The sequence below is a fragment of the Hydractinia symbiolongicarpus genome, chromosome 7 (genome assembly GCF_029227915.1).
Source record: "Hydractinia symbiolongicarpus strain clone_291-10 chromosome 7, HSymV2.1, whole genome shotgun sequence".
In the NCBI taxonomy this organism is placed as follows: domain Eukaryota; kingdom Metazoa; phylum Cnidaria; class Hydrozoa; order Anthoathecata; family Hydractiniidae; genus Hydractinia; species Hydractinia symbiolongicarpus.
The window spans coordinates 16107017-16125972 of NC_079881.1; the positions used below are offsets into that span (position 1 = coordinate 16107017).

An 18956-nucleotide genomic window follows, 5' to 3' on the forward strand; every position below is an offset into this window, starting at 1 on the left:
CTTCACCTTTTCTTCTTCCCTATTAACATGATCAGGATTCCAATGTCCCCCATCCTTTCCGCCCTTCTGCTCCTCAAGTTTTTTTAACTTGTCCTCCGCCTTGATAATCTCACTGTTGTATAAGATCATATTGGCCTTATGTAGCTTAATAGCGCCCCTTATCTTTTGAATTTTGTCGTCAAACCCTCTTCTTTCACGATCAATTATACCGCCTTCACCATCCTCACCAAACGAATTGTCTTGTATAAGCCTTTCTGTATCATCTACAACTTTGTCGATATCATCTAACGAATCCATCTCAATATTTTCACCATTCTCCTCAAACTCTTTCTCTATTTTACTATACTTTTTCAAGAGTTTGTGGGCCCTGAATTTACTACCTTTATTGGGTGTAGTGGTATAGTCGGGAAAACCCTGGGCTCGAACGAGATCTACCTTCTCAAGTTTGTTATGATAGCTCCATCGGACCTTAATTCAATACCATTCTCCTTGTATATTTATCGTGTAATGTCTATGTCCTTGAAAAAAAGACGATTCCCCTCAAGGACAAAATCATCATAATCTATCATAAGGGGTTTCCCCAGCCTCTGTTTAAGTTTCTTGTAGAGGCCATTAACCTTGGTTTCTAAAAAGTCTTGTAGGCCTCGTTCGCGATGTCCCCTGGAATACGGTGTTGTCTTCTTGTCTTTTTGGACCTCGGTGTTGATGGAAGTTTTGACGTTGATTGTGTAGTATCCTCCTCCTCCTCCTCCTCCTCCTCCTCCTCCTCCTCATCATTATCATCATCATCATCATCATCATCATCATCATCATCCTCATCATCATCATCATCATCATCATCATCATCATCATCATCATCATCATCATCATCATCAATATTGTGTTCATATCCCTTGTTCGTTGCCTTTTTTAAAAAAAAATCACTATAATAAAATGAGTCAATACGGAGCTACATTAGAATCCTACGCAGAAACGAAGCAGCTTTTTGGTATCAAAGAACGCCGTCAACGTGTTCAGATTAGTAACATACCATCTACAATTAACCATAATGAAGACCTCTACGTGGATATCCCCAACATGCGAGAGGATGAGGTTATATTTCCAGGGACTATCAAGGTACTGTTTGACCTGGAAGTGACGGCTACTAACACGAAACGTACCATCGTCTCGAATATCGGCGAAACGTTGGTGCGAGATCTACGTATTACCTTGAACGGTAACAAGGTGCAAAATATATCTGATATTAACACCTTCGCAGTCTACAAACACCTCTGGTACCCAAATTTGACAGTGACAACAACTTCATTTTGGAGGCGATCAACCACAAAGACGGGACCATCAGGGCCTTACAGGTCAAAGCTACTGACTATGTCGGGACGGATGAGGAGAAACCCATCGCTGTGGCCTATGCTAACACTTTCTGTATTCTTTTGGGGCAGCTCTTTGAGTTGACTAGAGACTTGCCGTTTTACCAGGCAGGGCTCCATGACAGGCTACAGTTTGTCCTACATTGCATCATACGGTGACGTTATAAAGAATGCAGGGACAGTAGCCTCGGGGAGCACGGCAGCCAAGACGGCCGATGCCACATATAAAATTACCAACATCAAGCTGGAGTTCGACAAAATCACTCATGAAGGCCTAGCAAGTGAGATACTCCGTTCCAAGGTCGTCACAATGAAGAAGCAGGACACAAGCTACAATTTACAGATTGACACTCCGGTGAAAAGTCTAAAGGGTGTCTTACGGATATTTGTGGACCCTTCAAAAGTTATGGCCTATTCAGGCATCAACAAGGTCTTCTATAATCCCAAGATTGTTAAAGTTAGCGTCATGGTGGAAGGTGAACCCAATGAGCTCTACTCACATGCCATACTTCCCAGGGATCACCTAGAGCAGAGTGTGAACCTCTTCGGCAGTCATGATTCTAACGTTACGATTGGCCAATTTTTTAATGAACGGTACGCGTTGTTTATCGATTTCCGAACCTCTCCTGATCATACCGTACATGGTAGTGGGAGACCTTTACAACGCCTTAGTGACGGCATTACGTTGCATATGACCAAGAAAGCCGACGGAACTGGGGATTCAGGTGCTATGTGTACTTGCTTCAGGATGCGCAGTTGAATATCTTAGACGGGCGTTATCATAGTGTTGAGTACTAATAAATGGCAACTATCGCTGTTCTTGTTGCAGGTGCTGCAATTAACACACTAGCATTCAGCGGTACAAACTTTCTATTTAGCAAGCTCTCAGGATACGGAGAAGCGGAGAGGAAAAGGCCTGACCAAGCAATTGAGAAACTACAATCGGCCCAAGCTCAATGGGTCTGAGACCGTCAGGATAAAATAGACTGGTTTAACAAAAAACGGGATATGCAAGTAAAGGCCGGTAAGAGCCTTCAAGAGCTGGAGGACGATATGTACAAATACTACATCGCCTCGAATGATAAGGTTCCGAAATTGTTGGATTATAACACACCCTCCCAGAAACAACAAGATGGCGAACTCAGCTTTATCGTTGGATCATTGAGCATTCTAGGATTTGTAGCATGCAAACATTTGTAGGTCGTTTCTGACATATAATAAAAGAAATGTCAAAACCATATATCGTTACCGAAAAAGGGGCGAAAAAATTAAGCTAAGTTTACTACGCTCTGGAACATCCGTGGACCGGACGCAAGACCATCAAATTGCTTGCAAAGGAGAGCGGCTTATCCAAAAAGCTAGTCACCCACTGGCTTTCTCGTCAGATGCTCAGGCTGAGACACATCAAAGGCCCGAAACGTATCGATTATCCTCACTTCAGTATTACAAGATCGAACGAGATGCACCAGTTTGATCTACTGCATATGCCCCACGATAGGGTATATGGAAACACCTACAAATACATCTTGACAGGCATTGACGTGGCTTCAATGTTAGGAGACCCCTACGGACGAAAAAAGCCAGTGAATTCGCAGACATGATTAAGGACATTTATAAAGCGGGACCTCTTCAATATCTCAATATTTTTCAATGCGACAATGGTAGTGAGTTCAAGTCAGATGTAACAAAATTGTTAGAGTACAATGGGGTTGAAATTAAGAGGGCTACTACAAAATACCACCACACTTTAACGACCTTTGTGGAGAGCTATAACAAGGTACTCGCTGAAAGACTATTCAAGCCTCAAGATGCACAGGAGCTGGTCTCTGAGGATACTAGTAGTATTCGGGTGAAAAACTTATATACCATAGTGAAAAGTCTCAAAAATACCAAGACTGCCATGATCGGTATTAAGCCTAACAGGACGATCAAACTCGATGGGGTACCGCTTGCGAAAAGCGAAGAATATCCTGAAAAAAAACCCTTACCTGAGGATGGTTTGTACCTCTATCTGTTACAACCCGGGGAAGTGTATGATGATCAAAAGAGACGTGCTACCGACGCTTTTTGGAGCAGCAAAATGTATAGGTTGGACCGTATCTTAGCGGGTAGTCGTATTTTGTACTATTTAAAGGACGGTCCTGAAAGAAGCTTTGTATCAGAAGAACTCTAGCTTATTCCTTTTGTCTATAACTTTCACTACTTACAAGAGTAGTAAAAATTGTGTTTGGTTGGGTGTATTCAGGTCTGAGTGCACCCCCAGGACTGGTTATAGCGTCTGCGTAGTCCTCTAGTGTCGGAACACCCAAGTCGTACAGGTAATGCCGAGCAAGATCTATAAGCCCAAGATGGTTTCTGTAACTCTCCACGTGCCCATCTTCTTCAAACCGATTAAAGGCGTGTATAGCGTTGGGTTTGTCGATGACAACAATCTCCTCCGCGCCTGAGTAGTTGTCCTTGAACCACAATCTCTTTTTGCTAATATTTCGCCTCTGAACACACGTACAGTAATAGGGAAGATGATGGTACTCATCATTCTCTGGCGTGGTATGCTTACGGTGGATGATGATGACATTGTCTTTTCCGGGATCCTGAGCACTGGGTACATATCTTTCCCTAAGCCTCGCATTTTCCTGGGTATGTACCTCAAGTTCATCCCCCAGCACCATAAGCTGGTTTTCTCTATCCTCAATTATCTCGTCGCCGAGAAATGCCAGGGCCATATTCTTGTCCTCAATTGCCGCAGCAAGCTTTTGAATTTTCCCGGGTAGCACCTCTTCTACAACCCACTCTAAAAAGGGTTCTGCGTCAGGTTGACAACATCACAGAAGGAAGGTATATAGGCTGGCGTCAGTCAGCAAAACTGTGTTTGGTTGGGTATACTCAGATCTAAGTACATCTAATCGCATTTTATACTTGTTAGGAACATATCGCTGAATAGCTTGTACCCCAGCCCGTCGTTTATATCCTACAGCTCTCCAAACATCGGAGGCTACAATACATTAAACTTTATCCTAGACATAAAATGATCGGACTTGTTTTCCTTGGAACATATCAACCGCTGCAAGAGACATTTCTAATATAGCAATGTAAGCCAGAGGTTTCCACTCAAGGATTTTATAGCTTCTAGGATGTTCCAATCTCACATACAGGCATGCGTGCTTGGATTTTTTCAGCTCAGCCTTGATATTATCCCAGTCTGAAATAAGGTTGGTTTCTTCGTCTATCATCTACATATTGGGCCTTTCGTGGGGTAATGCAGTGTACGACTGCGTGAGTAGCCACAGGCTATGTTTACGATACCTACCACTGATGGCAAGCTCAAGTAGGGGTTGTCTCCGCTTATCGAGGCTCTCGTCGGCTATACAGTCATCGACTATAAATAGACTCTCTTCACCTGCCACTAACGATGATAATTTCGCTATCCATTCAAACAGCTGCTCCTTAAGATCGATCAGGAACACATAGTCGTCCCGCCAGAACAAGGCTCTCTCAAAGTAGGTCGTATTCCATTTCAGAGTAAAGCATAACACGACTACGTTGTGATAGTGTCCCTATACTCATTCTCGACCAGGTCCAGGACACGTTGTGTTTTTCTGGATGATGTCGGGCCCGTGAAGATTGCCGTATGGAAGTTTCTTACAACATCTAACATTTATTGATAGCCCCATTTCTTCTTATCTATTTTAAGGTATATCGCGGCGCAGGTAAAACAAACTCATACGCCGCCGTGATTTTTCACCAAAGACCCCCGGCAGGCAGGGCAGAACTTGGTCTTTTGAGTATGGCATACGAGGTGTAGAGGATCAAACACTATCTTATCCTCTTGGTACCGCAGTACTTTGCGGTACCTCTTGATGAGCCGTGCCTTCTCCGGGATGACATGGGATGACTCAGAGGGTGCTCCGATGGGTAACAGTTCAATATACCTCTACACAATGTCGTACGAGAGTAGGGTATAGAGAAGTAGGTAATCTTCATCCTGTCTAAACCCTCTACTTTCCCTTTCAATATTAATAGGATTTACCCCATCCTAGATATCACGGTCCTTGCATTTGTTTTTGGCACGCTGCTCCTTCGCCTTATCCAGGCAACCTATGCAACTTTTTGTTCGACTATTCCCCCTAATCCTGAATTTGTTTAAGGAAAGAAGGTGCTTGCATTTTGAGCATTTCTTCTCCATTTGTAAATAACAAGCCTATTCCGGGACTCGCCCTTGAGTGTAATACCCTAGCAACATCAGCAAGCGTCGGGGACTTGCCGGTTTCTTGATATTGGTAAGGTACCTTTTAATGAATGTGCAAGAACTCGTAGTCTTTCCAGGTCATACTTTCAGAAGACTGGGCTTCAACATGGGCCGCAGCGCAGCTATGAGCTCCTTGTTTTCATGTAGAGACTGGTTGCTGGGGCGATTAACAGATTAACATTAGTGAGATGAGCTGCATTACAATCCTTACACTGATATCTTTGTTTTTGATGGAGGCAAATCCCACCTCCCTTACACACCTTGCACTGATATTTTTTACGATGATGTGGGCACCTTGCGCGTTCCCGCGACACCCGGTTAGCAGCGAGGCAATCCTTGCACTGTTGATTCTTTTGACCATTACACTTGATCTTGAAATGGTTCAAGGGGAGATTGTGCTTACATTTCGAGCAGATCATGGCCTTCTCCATGTTGATTTCTATCTCTCATAGAGCGATAGAAATTTTACTAGACGCTCTATTTTGGTTTGGGGACTATACTTGCGGGAATCCACCCTTTCTTGACGGCTATTTCACGACTCGCCCTACTTGCTGCAAACTAGGCCACCATCTTGGTAGACAGCCTTGTTATAATTGTTACAGCCTTGTTATAATTTCTTACCTGCCATGGCATAAGCGAAGGTGAAACTAAGGTCTACAACGGTTTCGTAGAGCATATCCAGGATCTCCTTCTCCTTTGGGGTTACGTTGCTTGTAGTCATTTATTATATATATATGTGGCTTCTACTGCCGGGGCTCGGGTTCCGGGTTTTGAGATTCTCCATCATTTTTGCCTCTACCAAATTTGTACCAGACGCCTACTCCTATCGCCAATACGGCCAAAGTCCCTACACCGTACATATAGGTGTTTTCCATTGACTTGTGAGGACCTGCGACAGCTTCTTGATCATCTGGTGAAGAACCTTTGCCCACGTTCTTCTGTATGTGGGTCTTGTTCTTTCGGTTCCATTCTGCAAGTCTCTTGCCAGCAGCAACACGACCTTCCTTCTTCTTGGTTATGACATGGTTAGTAGACTCCTCACTCATTTGTTATAAGCCCTAAGACTTACAACAAATTACTTCTTTTTTACTACAAGATGGATAGATAGGCTCTGATCTTCAAGGATCTCCATAGTCTCTTTTATCTCTTTCAGTATAGCTTCGGGAGTGTTTAGATCTCTCTCAAAGTATCTCAAGAACTCTCTAAAGGTCATGGATTCTTTCTTTGGTGGAGCTATTCCAAGCTACCTCTCTCTCATCAGTGTCGCTAGCTGGTGCCCCTGGGCAACTTTTCCCGGGTGCTTTTTGTTTACTTCAACATTTTTTTCCGCAGATTGTTGCTTATTGATAATAACACTACACGCGCTGCTCATCTTTGTTTCCTTTGGTCTCTGAGCCATCCTCTTTTTTGCTCATATGTCTCGCTGTATGGCCTGCAACCAAAGTTGGAGCTAGACATCAACCAATAGTGCAGTAGACAAGGATCCCGAGATCTGTCATGGCATCCCGGGATAATGGGATTCTCTTCAATGTCTTTTTGGAGCTCCTCGACGACATTTCCAATCAGGTTTGCGTATAGGCTGACCACGTGAGTAGTCAACGCCTTGGCCGTCTTTCCCCCCTTCTCTTGGAGCTCACGTTGTACGTACTCAGCATGCACCTTGTCGATGGCCTCATCGGGAGCATTGTCTATAAAGGCTTCTTTGCATTTCTTAGGTAGGAGATGCCCTTTACATTTCCTCAGGGCCTCCTTCAGGACCTGGCGTTTATCGGTGGGTTTCTCAACGTGTTCATAGGTTGATTCTGCAGAGTCAAACATCTGTACAAGGTCCGACATCCTCTTTATTGTACGGCAATATCGAAAAAAAAAAAAACGCAATCAGGTCATAGGATAGTATTACGGCATTATACAAACACAATTCCATTTAGTTATCTTCGGGTGTCTACCGGCGGCAGTGACCTCTGGCCAGCATTGAAACTTGGTCTGGTTGAAAAAGCCTTTTATCATCCTTCCTCCCTGTTAAGGGCTAACTTGTTCACCTCTTGTGTAAAGAACTTATGGCTCTTGTTTTGAATTAGCACCTGGCTTTTGTATATGTTAACGCCCTCCTCCAAGCATCGTCTATAGTCGTCTAAGGTGATAGACTTCTTGGTCACGCATCTCTTTACGCCCTTGGTTTTGCGATCACAGCCCTCTTTTGATATACTCTCGTAGGCATATAGTTTTGCTCTCAGGGTGATGAACTTGGTCATGATTTTTCCTGCTAGCTTATCTTTTATCAGGCCAACCACTTTCTGGTTTTTCCCTATGGGGAGAGGTCTTCCATCATCTGGATTATAGGCACTCGTATCGAAACGTGTCTCGAAATCTTGTGCAATGTCGCGATAAAAGTCTTCCGTTCGAATGTGGTATACAAAGCTGTCTCTACCCATACAACAGAGCTGCAGCTTGCTACCATATTTGGCCTGCATATAGTCATAGTGAAACTCATACATCACAATTAATGACATTTCCAATATGGCCTGGCCTATATACACCGCTTGTCCATTTTGACCTCCGTCTTACCCATCTCTACACCTAGGTGCTTACTGAACCGACTTGCACCCTTAAAGTTGGGTTTCATCACGAGTTTTATATACTTATCCTCGTTGGTGACCAGCTGAATGTTGCGGTGGTTCCTAATGTTTTCCATGCTCTTGCCGAACACCGAGATGTTCATCAACTTATAGAAATCCTTCTCGAAGTCATTTTTGCCAGCAGTCCTCAGCCTCGTGTTGTGATCTATATACGCTTTAAGCCATGGCTTTTGGTTAAACTGAATGACCCTATGAACCTTCTTAAGTTTAAGTCCGTGCTTTATAGCCTCGTGAAGGGCTCTGATATGCACTACATATCCACGCTTGTTTTTCAAATTTGGTACCAGTTTCTCGACTTTGTTGATCACCATGCGTTCGGTGAGAAACGGTAGCTCGTTATGTGTATCGTGTAGCCTCTCGGGGTAGTCTATATCAATCTCTAAAATGTACCCATACTTGCTCTTTTCGACAAGCTTTATGGTTCGTCTTTCTGTAAATGCCTCGACGTTGGAGATCCATTTGAAACCATCCGTTGGTAGGTCTTGACACATGGCCCAGTCATAGAGATTGTTCGCATTCAAATACTGTAGGTAGGAGGATTCGTCATCCGGGTTATACTGGTCTCCCATGTACTTGTTATTATCTTTGGCATACTGGTGTACAGCCTGGGTTATACCTCCTCTTATACCTTTTTCAAACATAAAAAACATGTTGAGATCCGTGAGGAGCTCTAACCTAATTCGGCTAAACTTGAGAGCTGCCTACCATGCCAGGTCAGGTGCACTGTAAAAGTGTCCGTCTTTCCCCCCTTCTCTTGGAGCTCACGTTGTACGTACTCAGCATGCACCTTGTCGATGGCCTCATCGGGAGCATTGTCTATAAAGGCTTCTTTGCATTTCTTAGGTAGGAGATGCCCTTTACATTTCCTCAGGGCCTCCTTCAGGACCTGGCGTTTATCGGTGGGTTTCTCAACGTGTTCATAGGTTGATTCTGCAGAGTCAAACATCTGTACAAGGTCCGACATCCTCTTTATTGTACGGCAATATCGAAAAAAAAAAAAACGCAATCAGGTCATAGGATAGTATTACGGCATTATACAAACACAATTCCATTTAGTTATCTTCGGGTGTCTACCGGCGGCAGTGACCTCTGGCCAGCATTGAAACTTGGTCTGGTTGAAAAAGCCTTTTATCATCCTTCCTCCCTGTTAAGGGCTAACTTGTTCACCTCTTGTGTAAAGAACTTATGGCTCTTGTTTTGAATTAGCACCTGGCTTTTGTATATGTTAACGCCCTCCTCCAAGCATCGTCTATAGTCGTCTAAGGTGATAGACTTCTTGGTCACGCATCTCTTTACGCCCTTGGTTTTGCGATCACAGCCCTCTTTTGATATACTCTCGTAGGCATATAGTTTTGCTCTCAGGGTGATGAACTTGGTCATGATTTTTCCTGCTAGCTTATCTTTTATCAGGCCAACCACTTTCTGGTTTTTCCCTATGGGGAGAGGTCTTCCATCATCTGGATTATAGGCACTCGTATCGAAACGTGTCTCGAAATCTTGTGCAATGTCGCGATAAAAGTCTTCCGTTCGAATGTGGTATACAAAGCTGTCTCTACCCATACAACAGAGCTGCAGCTTGCTACCATATTTGGCCTGCATATAGTCATAGTGAAACTCATACATCACAATTAATGACATTTCCAATATGGCCTGGCCTATATACACCGCTTGTCCATTTTGACCTCCGTCTTACCCATCTCTACACCTAGGTGCTTACTGAACCGACTTGCACCCTTAAAGTTGGGTTTCATCACGAGTTTTATATACTTATCCTCGTTGGTGACCAGCTGAATGTTGCGGTGGTTCCTAATGTTTTCCATGCTCTTGCCGAACACCGAGATGTTCATCAACTTATAGAAATCCTTCTCGAAGTCATTTTTGCCAGCAGTCCTCAGCCTCGTGTTGTGATCTATATACGCTTTAAGCCATGGCTTTTGGTTAAACTGAATGACCCTATGAACCTTCTTAAGTTTAAGTCCGTGCTTTATAGCCTCGTGAAGGGCTCTGATATGCACTACATATCCACGCTTGTTTTTCAAATTTGGTACCAGTTTCTCGACTTTGTTGATCACCATGCGTTCGGTGAGAAACGGTAGCTCGTTATGTGTATCGTGTAGCCTCTCGGGGTAGTCTATATCAATCTCTAAAATGTACCCATACTTGCTCTTTTCGACAAGCTTTATGGTTCGTCTTTCTGTAAATGCCTCGACGTTGGAGATCCATTTGAAACCATCCGTTGGTAGGTCTTGACACATGGCCCAGTCATAGAGATTGTTCGCATTCAAATACTGTAGGTAGGAGGATTCGTCATCCGGGTTATACTGGTCTCCCATGTACTTGTTATTATCTTTGGCATACTGGTGTACAGCCTGGGTTATACCTCCTCTTATACCTTTTTCAAACATAAAAAACATGTTGAGATCCGTGAGGAGCTCTAACCTAATTCGGCTAAACTTGAGAGCTGCCTACCATGCCAGGTCAGGTGCACTGTAAAAGTGCGCGAGATAAAACTTGTAGTTTATCAAGCACATGTGCCGAAACATTTCAAACACGTCGGCTAGTAGCAGTACGTCCGTACTCAAATAGATATCGTAATGGTCGTCCATAGTGATGTGGTCCCTCTCTGGAGTGATACAATCCCATCTACGCATAGTCATATCCATACGCCGATATGCCCTTCATGTTTAGCTTGCTGTAGAATGCCTCCTTGGGAGGCAGCCCCACCTCCTTAAGTCGTTGCCATCCATCCATATACTCTTAAGAACATACACCTTTTATAAGCATTAACCTGAGAACATCATCTTTGTCGATGAATTTTGCCATGGATGGTACGTTTGCCTTTAGTTTCTCTTGGTTTAATTGCCTCGTGGTATTTCATTTGCAATTTTTACACCTAAATTTTGCCACATACGCGGCGTCTATGCTCTGAAAATCCAGACAGTTATCCGTACAATATCAAAATTTCATACCAGCAGCGTTTGTTCCAATGGGATTGCTTGCCAATTTGACCAGGCTTGAGGCCATAAATCTACACCTATCGATGAACCTGATTTCGATTTTCTTATAGGCTTCACCATCACCATACCCCATACCTGCAAGTGGTACCTTGATTTTAACATTGAAACTGATATATTTTTCAGTATTTTCAGCAATGCAACCAATATCCTGCGTGTTATACTTTTCTCCATTTCCCTGATAAACAGGTGCGCATCGTAGCCGCTTAGGTTGTGGAATATTACAGGTATATGACTAGGTATCTTGTATTTGAGGTTGCAGCTGTTATGCGCCGCGCCTCTATATATTCCCGTATAGTGACAGTGGTCTCGAACCTTACGGTTATTCTCATCGTTAAAGCGCTTTAAGCATATATGACATTCTGTGGCTTCATCATCTTCCCTTTTAACACCTCTGCCAGTTCCAGCATGGGTTGTTGCTTGAATGTGTAGTATAACCACTTCACCTCATCTTCCAGATGGTTCACAAATCGCGTGACACAGTCCTTACCTCTGTAGACTTTTAAGGGATCTGGTGCATCCCCATAGACAAATTCCATACCCTCCGAATTGTAGAGGTCTATGTAGGGTCTCAGCTTAGTGATTCTATGTACGTCTTTTCCAATTTCTTCATGGTATAAGGATGCTATAACAGGCCACTTGAAACACTCCTCGTTATCATTTTTTAGCTTGATGATGGCCTTTTTCGAAGCTATCCATTTAGGTGGTTCTATATACGATGAACCCCTTGTTAACCTCAATTAATGGAAATCTACATCCAGGTGATTAATTCGACCAATGGTGAATCCGCTGTGACGTAGTTCAGGATGTTCCACGTGTGTCTTGATTTGAGCAAACATTCTATTCATCACGTCGTCTACGTCGCTACCCTGAAAGATTTCTGACATATTACTATTGAAGGCTTTGTTCACTTCAATATAATCATCGTTGGCCTCCTCCGAGTTTGGTAGCGTCTTCTTCTTCTTCTACATTATCCATAGGGACATTTGTACCTTTGCTGATCCCATTTCCCCTACCTGGTCCTTGATCAAGGTTTTCTCGTTGGGTCGCACCATCCAATATACCCGTCGACGTCGGCTTCTCCTATACCAATAATGCGAAAGCTTAAAATATATTCATAGCCTCTTGTGTTATAGGTCTTACTGGTTGTATAGCCCTCCTGGGTGGGCTATGTGGTACATCCTACAATAGAGCAATCAGTTCAGCCTTGTGTGGCCTGTAATACTCGGTTAAGCCACGGTTTTTCGCAATATCACGTAACTGTTTCAAGCTCTGCGTATTCATTCTTTTTATTGTATGAATTTTATTTTGCCGGAGGATTTCTTAGTGGTCAAAACTAGCGCAGTTACTGCGCATGCGTTGATTGATTATTAGCAGTGTGCAGGGGACTTTACCTCTAGATGCGCTAGAACTCTTTTTACTTATTTTAGTATGATTTTTTGATATGCATCAATAAACATAGCATACTAGGGACTTTACCTTGAACTACATGAATAAGCACAGCATACTAGGGACTTACTCCTCTAGGTCTTGGATGATCAGGGATTTGTTGTGGTTGACTGTGGGCGTGCGCGTATGCAAGATGTGCGTTGCGCCAGAACATACATTTCTCTATCTCTAGGACTATCAGGATAATAATTTTGGTGGATTACAACTTTATGAAATCCCTGGCTTCTAGAGTTCACATGACAGAAGGGTACTTAAAGAAGAAAACAAACATATAATTGTTATGTCTTTTAAACATAACAAAAGCTCAAACTTTCATAAAATGTATATATATATAAAGAAAAGGTTCATGCAACAAAGTATAAACTACCAAACGTAATTTTAACAAACAAATGAATGTATAATGTAAATATATCTAATTTGTGTAAAAATTAGTGTAACCCAAAAGCCTGTCCTTTACAAACTGCAAGTTTCAAATTCTTGTCAAAGTCAGCAAATGTTTCCATGTGCTTTACAGTTAGTGTGATTTCCTTAGAACAAGAATGTACAACAGGGAAAAACACTGTGTGGGTTGGATTAATCTTGAAGCAATCATGGTTAAAATTAACAGTGACCTCAAACTGTTCATCACCTAAGGGCTTGTGACTTTACCCTGTTATCCATTTTAGGATCCCAGCGGGTGATAAATCTGCAAACAATTCTTTTTTTTCAATTCTGTATTTTGTTCATCCTCTAACATGTTCAAGAAATCCTGAAAATTATCGAAAACATGTTCCTCCACCACTCTTGTAGAGCATGCCTTTGATGAGAGTTGAGGTTTTAGTATAGAAAATACATAGTTTGAATCAACTGAGTTGTTACGTTCTTCCAGTGTTAAAAGTTCTAATAGAACGCGGATTGACCATAAATATTCACTTATGCTTAAAGTATTTAAGCCCTCTAAGAATTGATTGAGTTAGGTAATTCTCCTTGTAGTTATTCCAATAATTACAGTGGAAATAATACTCTCAATGTTTTCTCTCTTTACTAACCCTGTGTATTCATTCTCAATGATCACATCAGTTTCTGATTCACAATTTTTTCTGATTCTTTTGAATAGCTCTGCATCAGCAGGAATACAATGCTTCTCAAATGACAAATAGTTCAGATTAATGTTTTTACTTTCTAACAATAGTTTTGAATCTTAAACATCGAGTCACGTGGAACTCCATTTTTGAATAGGCTTCCTCGCATTTCATCCAAAACATTTGTTAAGAACTCACGTCGTAAAGCTCCATCATCAATCCCATTTTCACCAGCATAATGAACAACTAATGCATTATTTACATTGCCTTTATTGCTTTCACGCTTCCAAAGAGAAAAGCATCTTTCAAAGCTAGAACCTCGTCTAACAACAATGTAAAACTGTTTTCCTTTTACAACATGTGTTTCCAACTCTGACAGCAAAGAAGGCAGTGAAAGAACTACTTTAGGCTCTAGACATCGAAATTCGTTTAAATATTGCTCTTGTAGTTCCTTTGCATATAGTTCATCTGCTAACACATCCTCTAATTTAATTTTTTTGGTGGATTGCATCTTCAATATTGTCATCCTCAAAATAATCACAATTAAAAGGATTTAAAGCAATTTTTCGAAGTATTGCATTATCAGAATCTGATAGAAGGTACAAAGTTATTGATTTAAAATCTCTCCCTACTTCTTCTTTGTATCTTCTCAAATTAAAAGGTTCGAATGTACCAGGAATGTTAGTAGCTGGTGTACCATTGTCAAACGTTAAATTATAGTTTTCCTCTTCTTTCAACACTTCAGGATAAAAACTTTAAAGCGATTCAGAGCTTTTTCGTTCAAAGTGTCATAGATATCTTCAGGTGATGCTCTCAACATTACACGTTTGCCTCTTTGTGGTTTTATTTTTGCCGATTCTTCATACCATGATAAAGTACCAATGTTTATGCAAACATCATGGTCCTTTTTTTTAGCTTTGTTAACTTTTGAGAACCAACTTTTTGATTTTGATTTTTTGAAGTCCAAAAATGACATGGGTTCTACCTGATGACTGTGGAGTTTGTGTTTTAACTGTTGTAAGATCAACAACATCTTGCTGGTGGTGGATTTATAATGAAAAATATGTAAATAAAGGACATAGTATTTGAAAGCGAAAAAGACGATTACATATTTTTTAAAAACTAGTACACTGATGGTATAGCTAGCAAGCTAGCTAGCTAGAGCAGACACCATAAAAAACAACAACATTGAGTGCTTGTGTGAGCAAGTGTGAGTTTGGTAGTTGCGTTTTTTTGTTATCCCATCTCTATACAATCTCTACACTTAGAAATTTCTACATTAAAAACTAGTTAGATGTAGTATCTACCTGATGACTGTGGAGTTTGTGTTTTAACTGTTGTAAGATCAACAACATCTTGCTGGTGGTGGATTTGTATATCTAAAAAAACATGTTCGTTTATATATACATGTATACAAACGTAACCTAGCAAGCTTTTAGTGATAATAAAGCTTACTTTGACCACAGGATACACAAAACTCTGCAACAACATGCACTTGTGCTCCACATTGATCACAAAACAAGATCTTGCCGTCAGCCATTTTTTTCTTCAAATCGTTTCACGCATTCCCGCCTTGATTTTTTCATGATTTTCTTTTTTCTTCTGATTAATTGTTAATTATTTTTATTATTTATTAATTTAATTTGATTATATTTCTTTTACTTTTGCCGTGCCTTTTTCTTTTGCCTTGACATTTACTGTAACATTTGCCGTGGCTTTTTCTTTTCAGTTGTTTTTTCTTCTGCCGTGGCAGTTGTGGGCCACCGTAGTCTTTACACTTCAAGAATATTTACAGAAGTCTTTAAGAAAAGTTCCAAAATGCTCAATATACAACGCGCCTGTTCCTGAACAATAGAATATATAATAAAAAGAATACACGTGTCACAAACCAATAGGAAGATAATTATATACAAATGTAGTTTGAAACGGAGTTCCTCATCTTTTACAGCCTGTGTACCATTTAATAAAAAGTTGGTATACAACACAGATACAAACTTTTGTGAACATATCATAACAAGTGAGGGGAGGGGAGGGTGGGCGTTATTGTCCTTTTTTTAAAAGCAAAAACTTTAATCTGATGTATGGAAACCCACTAATGCATAGTTTGAATAAAACGGTTGATGTTCTTTTTATTATTATTATTACCTGATAGCTATTTTTCAAGGGAAAAAAAAAAGTTATTAACTTCAATTTAATCTACAACTTAATTGAAAATTAACAGCATGTGAAAACTATATCCATGTTTAGGCTATGTAATATATGCACAGTTTATGGTCCATTTCATAAAAAAGAGGCAGACAAAATAAATTTTTGTACGCAAATATTTTTTTTAAAAATAAAGTATGGATAAATCTTTTGGTATACATTGCATGGCTGCTTCACATGTTTGCTTCGCTCGCATTGCTTAATTGGTCTTAAAAAAGAAACGCGGTCAGCAGAAAGAGCAGAACAATAAGGAATGTGATGAGCTTTTAACAAACACATCACCATGGCTTTCTCGTTGATAGAAAAGACCGGAACCAAACTTTGACGTCAATCTTATCTTCATTGAGAACAATTAACGAGTAATTTCCCTTAATAAAACTCTCAAAGATTGAAAATTTTGGTTTAAATTGTTTTTCTCTCATATTTTAAAAACCGTTGGACTATTCATAACATCATGGGACGTGTGACAAAGTACGATGTTTTTTTGTTATCATTTATATTTGCAAGTTTTGCATCGACAATGACATCATTATGTAGTAGATTTTGGTATGTTTCGGACGCCACAAAGAATATCGTTACACGCTCTAAACATAGAGGATTATGGGAAATCTGTTTTCATATCAGGACGATTTTTTCAACAATTGATTGCGAATTGATACTCCCAACTGGTAAAAATATTGCAGCAAGAATTCTTATTCTTCTTACGTGCTTAATTTTGGTCATTAGCGTCATATTAACCATTATTAAAGTACGCAAAAACACCTTAAAGATAACAACCGCCATTGTTATAATGCTTGCTGTGGCTGCTTTATTAATGTTGATAGCGATGGTAACTGCTACTTTTATGCCACCCGAAACTAGTTCATATGGCTGGGGCTACATCCTTGGTTGGGTAGGTTTCGCTGTAACATTATCAACTGCATTAATTGGAAAGATTTTCCAGCCCAGAGACGTCAGTTCCAACGATATAAACTGCAACTTGTAAAGCTCCGAGACACTTTACAGGCAAGCGTGCAAATGTAATGGTAAATGCGTGGTCAGTAAAAAAGGAATTTGGCTCGCAGCACTTGCAATTTGAAACAAAGATGCATGTCTATGGATGTCAAGTTTTTACTTAGTTTCTGCTTCTGGTTCTGTTTCAGCCTGTTTGTTTTTAGTATAATTTTTATTTTATTGATAGGACAAATTAGATTGGCCAACTTTGCTCTAATCTAGTATTTATTTTCTCTTAATATGTAATTTTCTATATAAAGAACAAGCGGAAAAAAGGACCTTTTTTTGAGGAGGAAAAAACAGGATACGGCGCGTGCATTTGTACTATTCTGATGCTCATGCGCATAACCCGAAAGGTCAGGTTGCATTGTAGTGCAGAATCCGAAAAGAAACTTCGTTCCCGACTTATCGCAGAATGTCGGAAACAGCGGTTGATAACCGCGCGTAACTTTCGTTAGCTTAACAAAAAAACAAAACATGAAAAAGTAAAACACGTTTAATTAAAATTTTATTTAAAGGAGCGAAATATTTACAGCTTTAAGCTGCCAACATTAACCATAATGATGTGACAGACACAAACTGTTCGAATTCAGAAGGATAATCTGTTGTAATTGAACATATGACAAAGCTCTGCATTTTCCGCATTAATTAATCTGTTGTAATTGAACATATGACAAAGCTCTGCATTTTCCGCATTTAAGATGTGTTAGCAAATTGTTCGCGTCTGTTTTTTTACGTGCCTTCAACATTATTCAACCAAGGCTTTTTATGCACGTCAGCAGCGCCTCAGTACGATGCCCCACCCCACTCCCCTCTAGCATAAATAGGTCTAAAAAGTCAATTCGTCTTACATGTCTGTCTGAATTTAGATTTCTTTGCGCAATCGTTTTCTATTATTAGTATTTCAATTTCTATTGAAAATTATGCGGGGAAGTACTAAGCGTTGTATTGCATGTTGATTTATTTTATTCCGTTGAGAATATAATGAGGTGGTTAATTACGACAGGATGAATGATATTGCAAATTCGAGGGATTTTTTTTTTGTACAAGAACTAGAGAATATAATAATTAATAATAGACGTACTTATTAGGGAATTTCCATAACAATTAAATAGCCTGTTTAAAACAGCCTTTAACATAAGTATTTGATTAATACTAAAGAAAGAGAAACAATTCACGATTTTTATCCTTTCAGTTTTCAAAAATTACAAATAGGATCATGGGAAGCATGACAGAGTACGATGTCCTTTCTGTATCATTTATTTTTGCATCTTCTACATCAACAATGGCATCTCTATGTAGCAACTATTGGTACGTATCAAAAGTACATACAACTCTCCACAGTGGCTTATGGAGAACTTGTAGTCCAGTCAAAACGTTTCATCCTACTGTTACTGAATGTCGTTTCGTGGATTCGAGTAGCTTAAATATTTTTCCTAGGATACTTATCATCTTGACTTGTCTGATCTTACTCACAAGCTCCATCTTGAAAATTGTGAACGTTTCTGGAAAACGCATAAAGATCGCATCTATCATTCCCAAAATTCTTTTAGTTGCAGCTCTAGCAATGATAGTAGCTATGTTATTAGCTACCTTTAACCGACCTTTAAACATGACTAATTACGGTTGGAGTTATTTGCTTGGTTGGGTCAGCGTAGTGCTGATATCGATAATCACAGTGCTGGACAAAATGTTGCATATTAGGGAAGTTAGTAATGCTGAAATGTAATTTTTTTTTAATAAAAACCTTTTTAATCGTGCAGATACTTCATATCAATATTTTGTAGATGAAAATGTATTGTATGCCATGTTATACGTTTTGTCTGTATTTATAGTCTCTTTGCTACACCATCTAGAACAAATGCAATTTACTGTAGTTTTTAAAGTTAGTCCATTTTTTTCATTTCTCTTTTTAATTTTATTTATTGTATTATTTTTTATAAAGAAGACCAACAGAATGATTAAACGAATTATTTCATGTTTTA

The 18956-nt window shown here is 40.2% G+C and overlaps 2 protein-coding genes across 2 annotated transcripts; both read left to right on the top strand.

The window, feature by feature from the left end:
• Nucleotides 1-16432: 16432 nt before the first annotated feature.
• LOC130648540 (epithelial membrane protein 2-like) lies at nt 16433-16963 on the top strand. The gene has a single exon (XM_057454593.1). The coding sequence runs from the start codon at nt 16433-16435 to the stop codon at nt 16961-16963; it is 531 nt and encodes a 176-aa protein (XP_057310576.1).
• A 1227-nt stretch (nt 16964-18190) lies between these two features.
• Nucleotides 18191-18700, top strand: LOC130648541 (protein NKG7-like). Its single transcript, XM_057454594.1, has one exon. It carries the CDS (start codon nt 18191-18193, stop codon nt 18698-18700), a length of 510 nt encoding a protein of 169 aa, XP_057310577.1.
• Nucleotides 18701-18956: the final 256 nt, after the last annotated feature.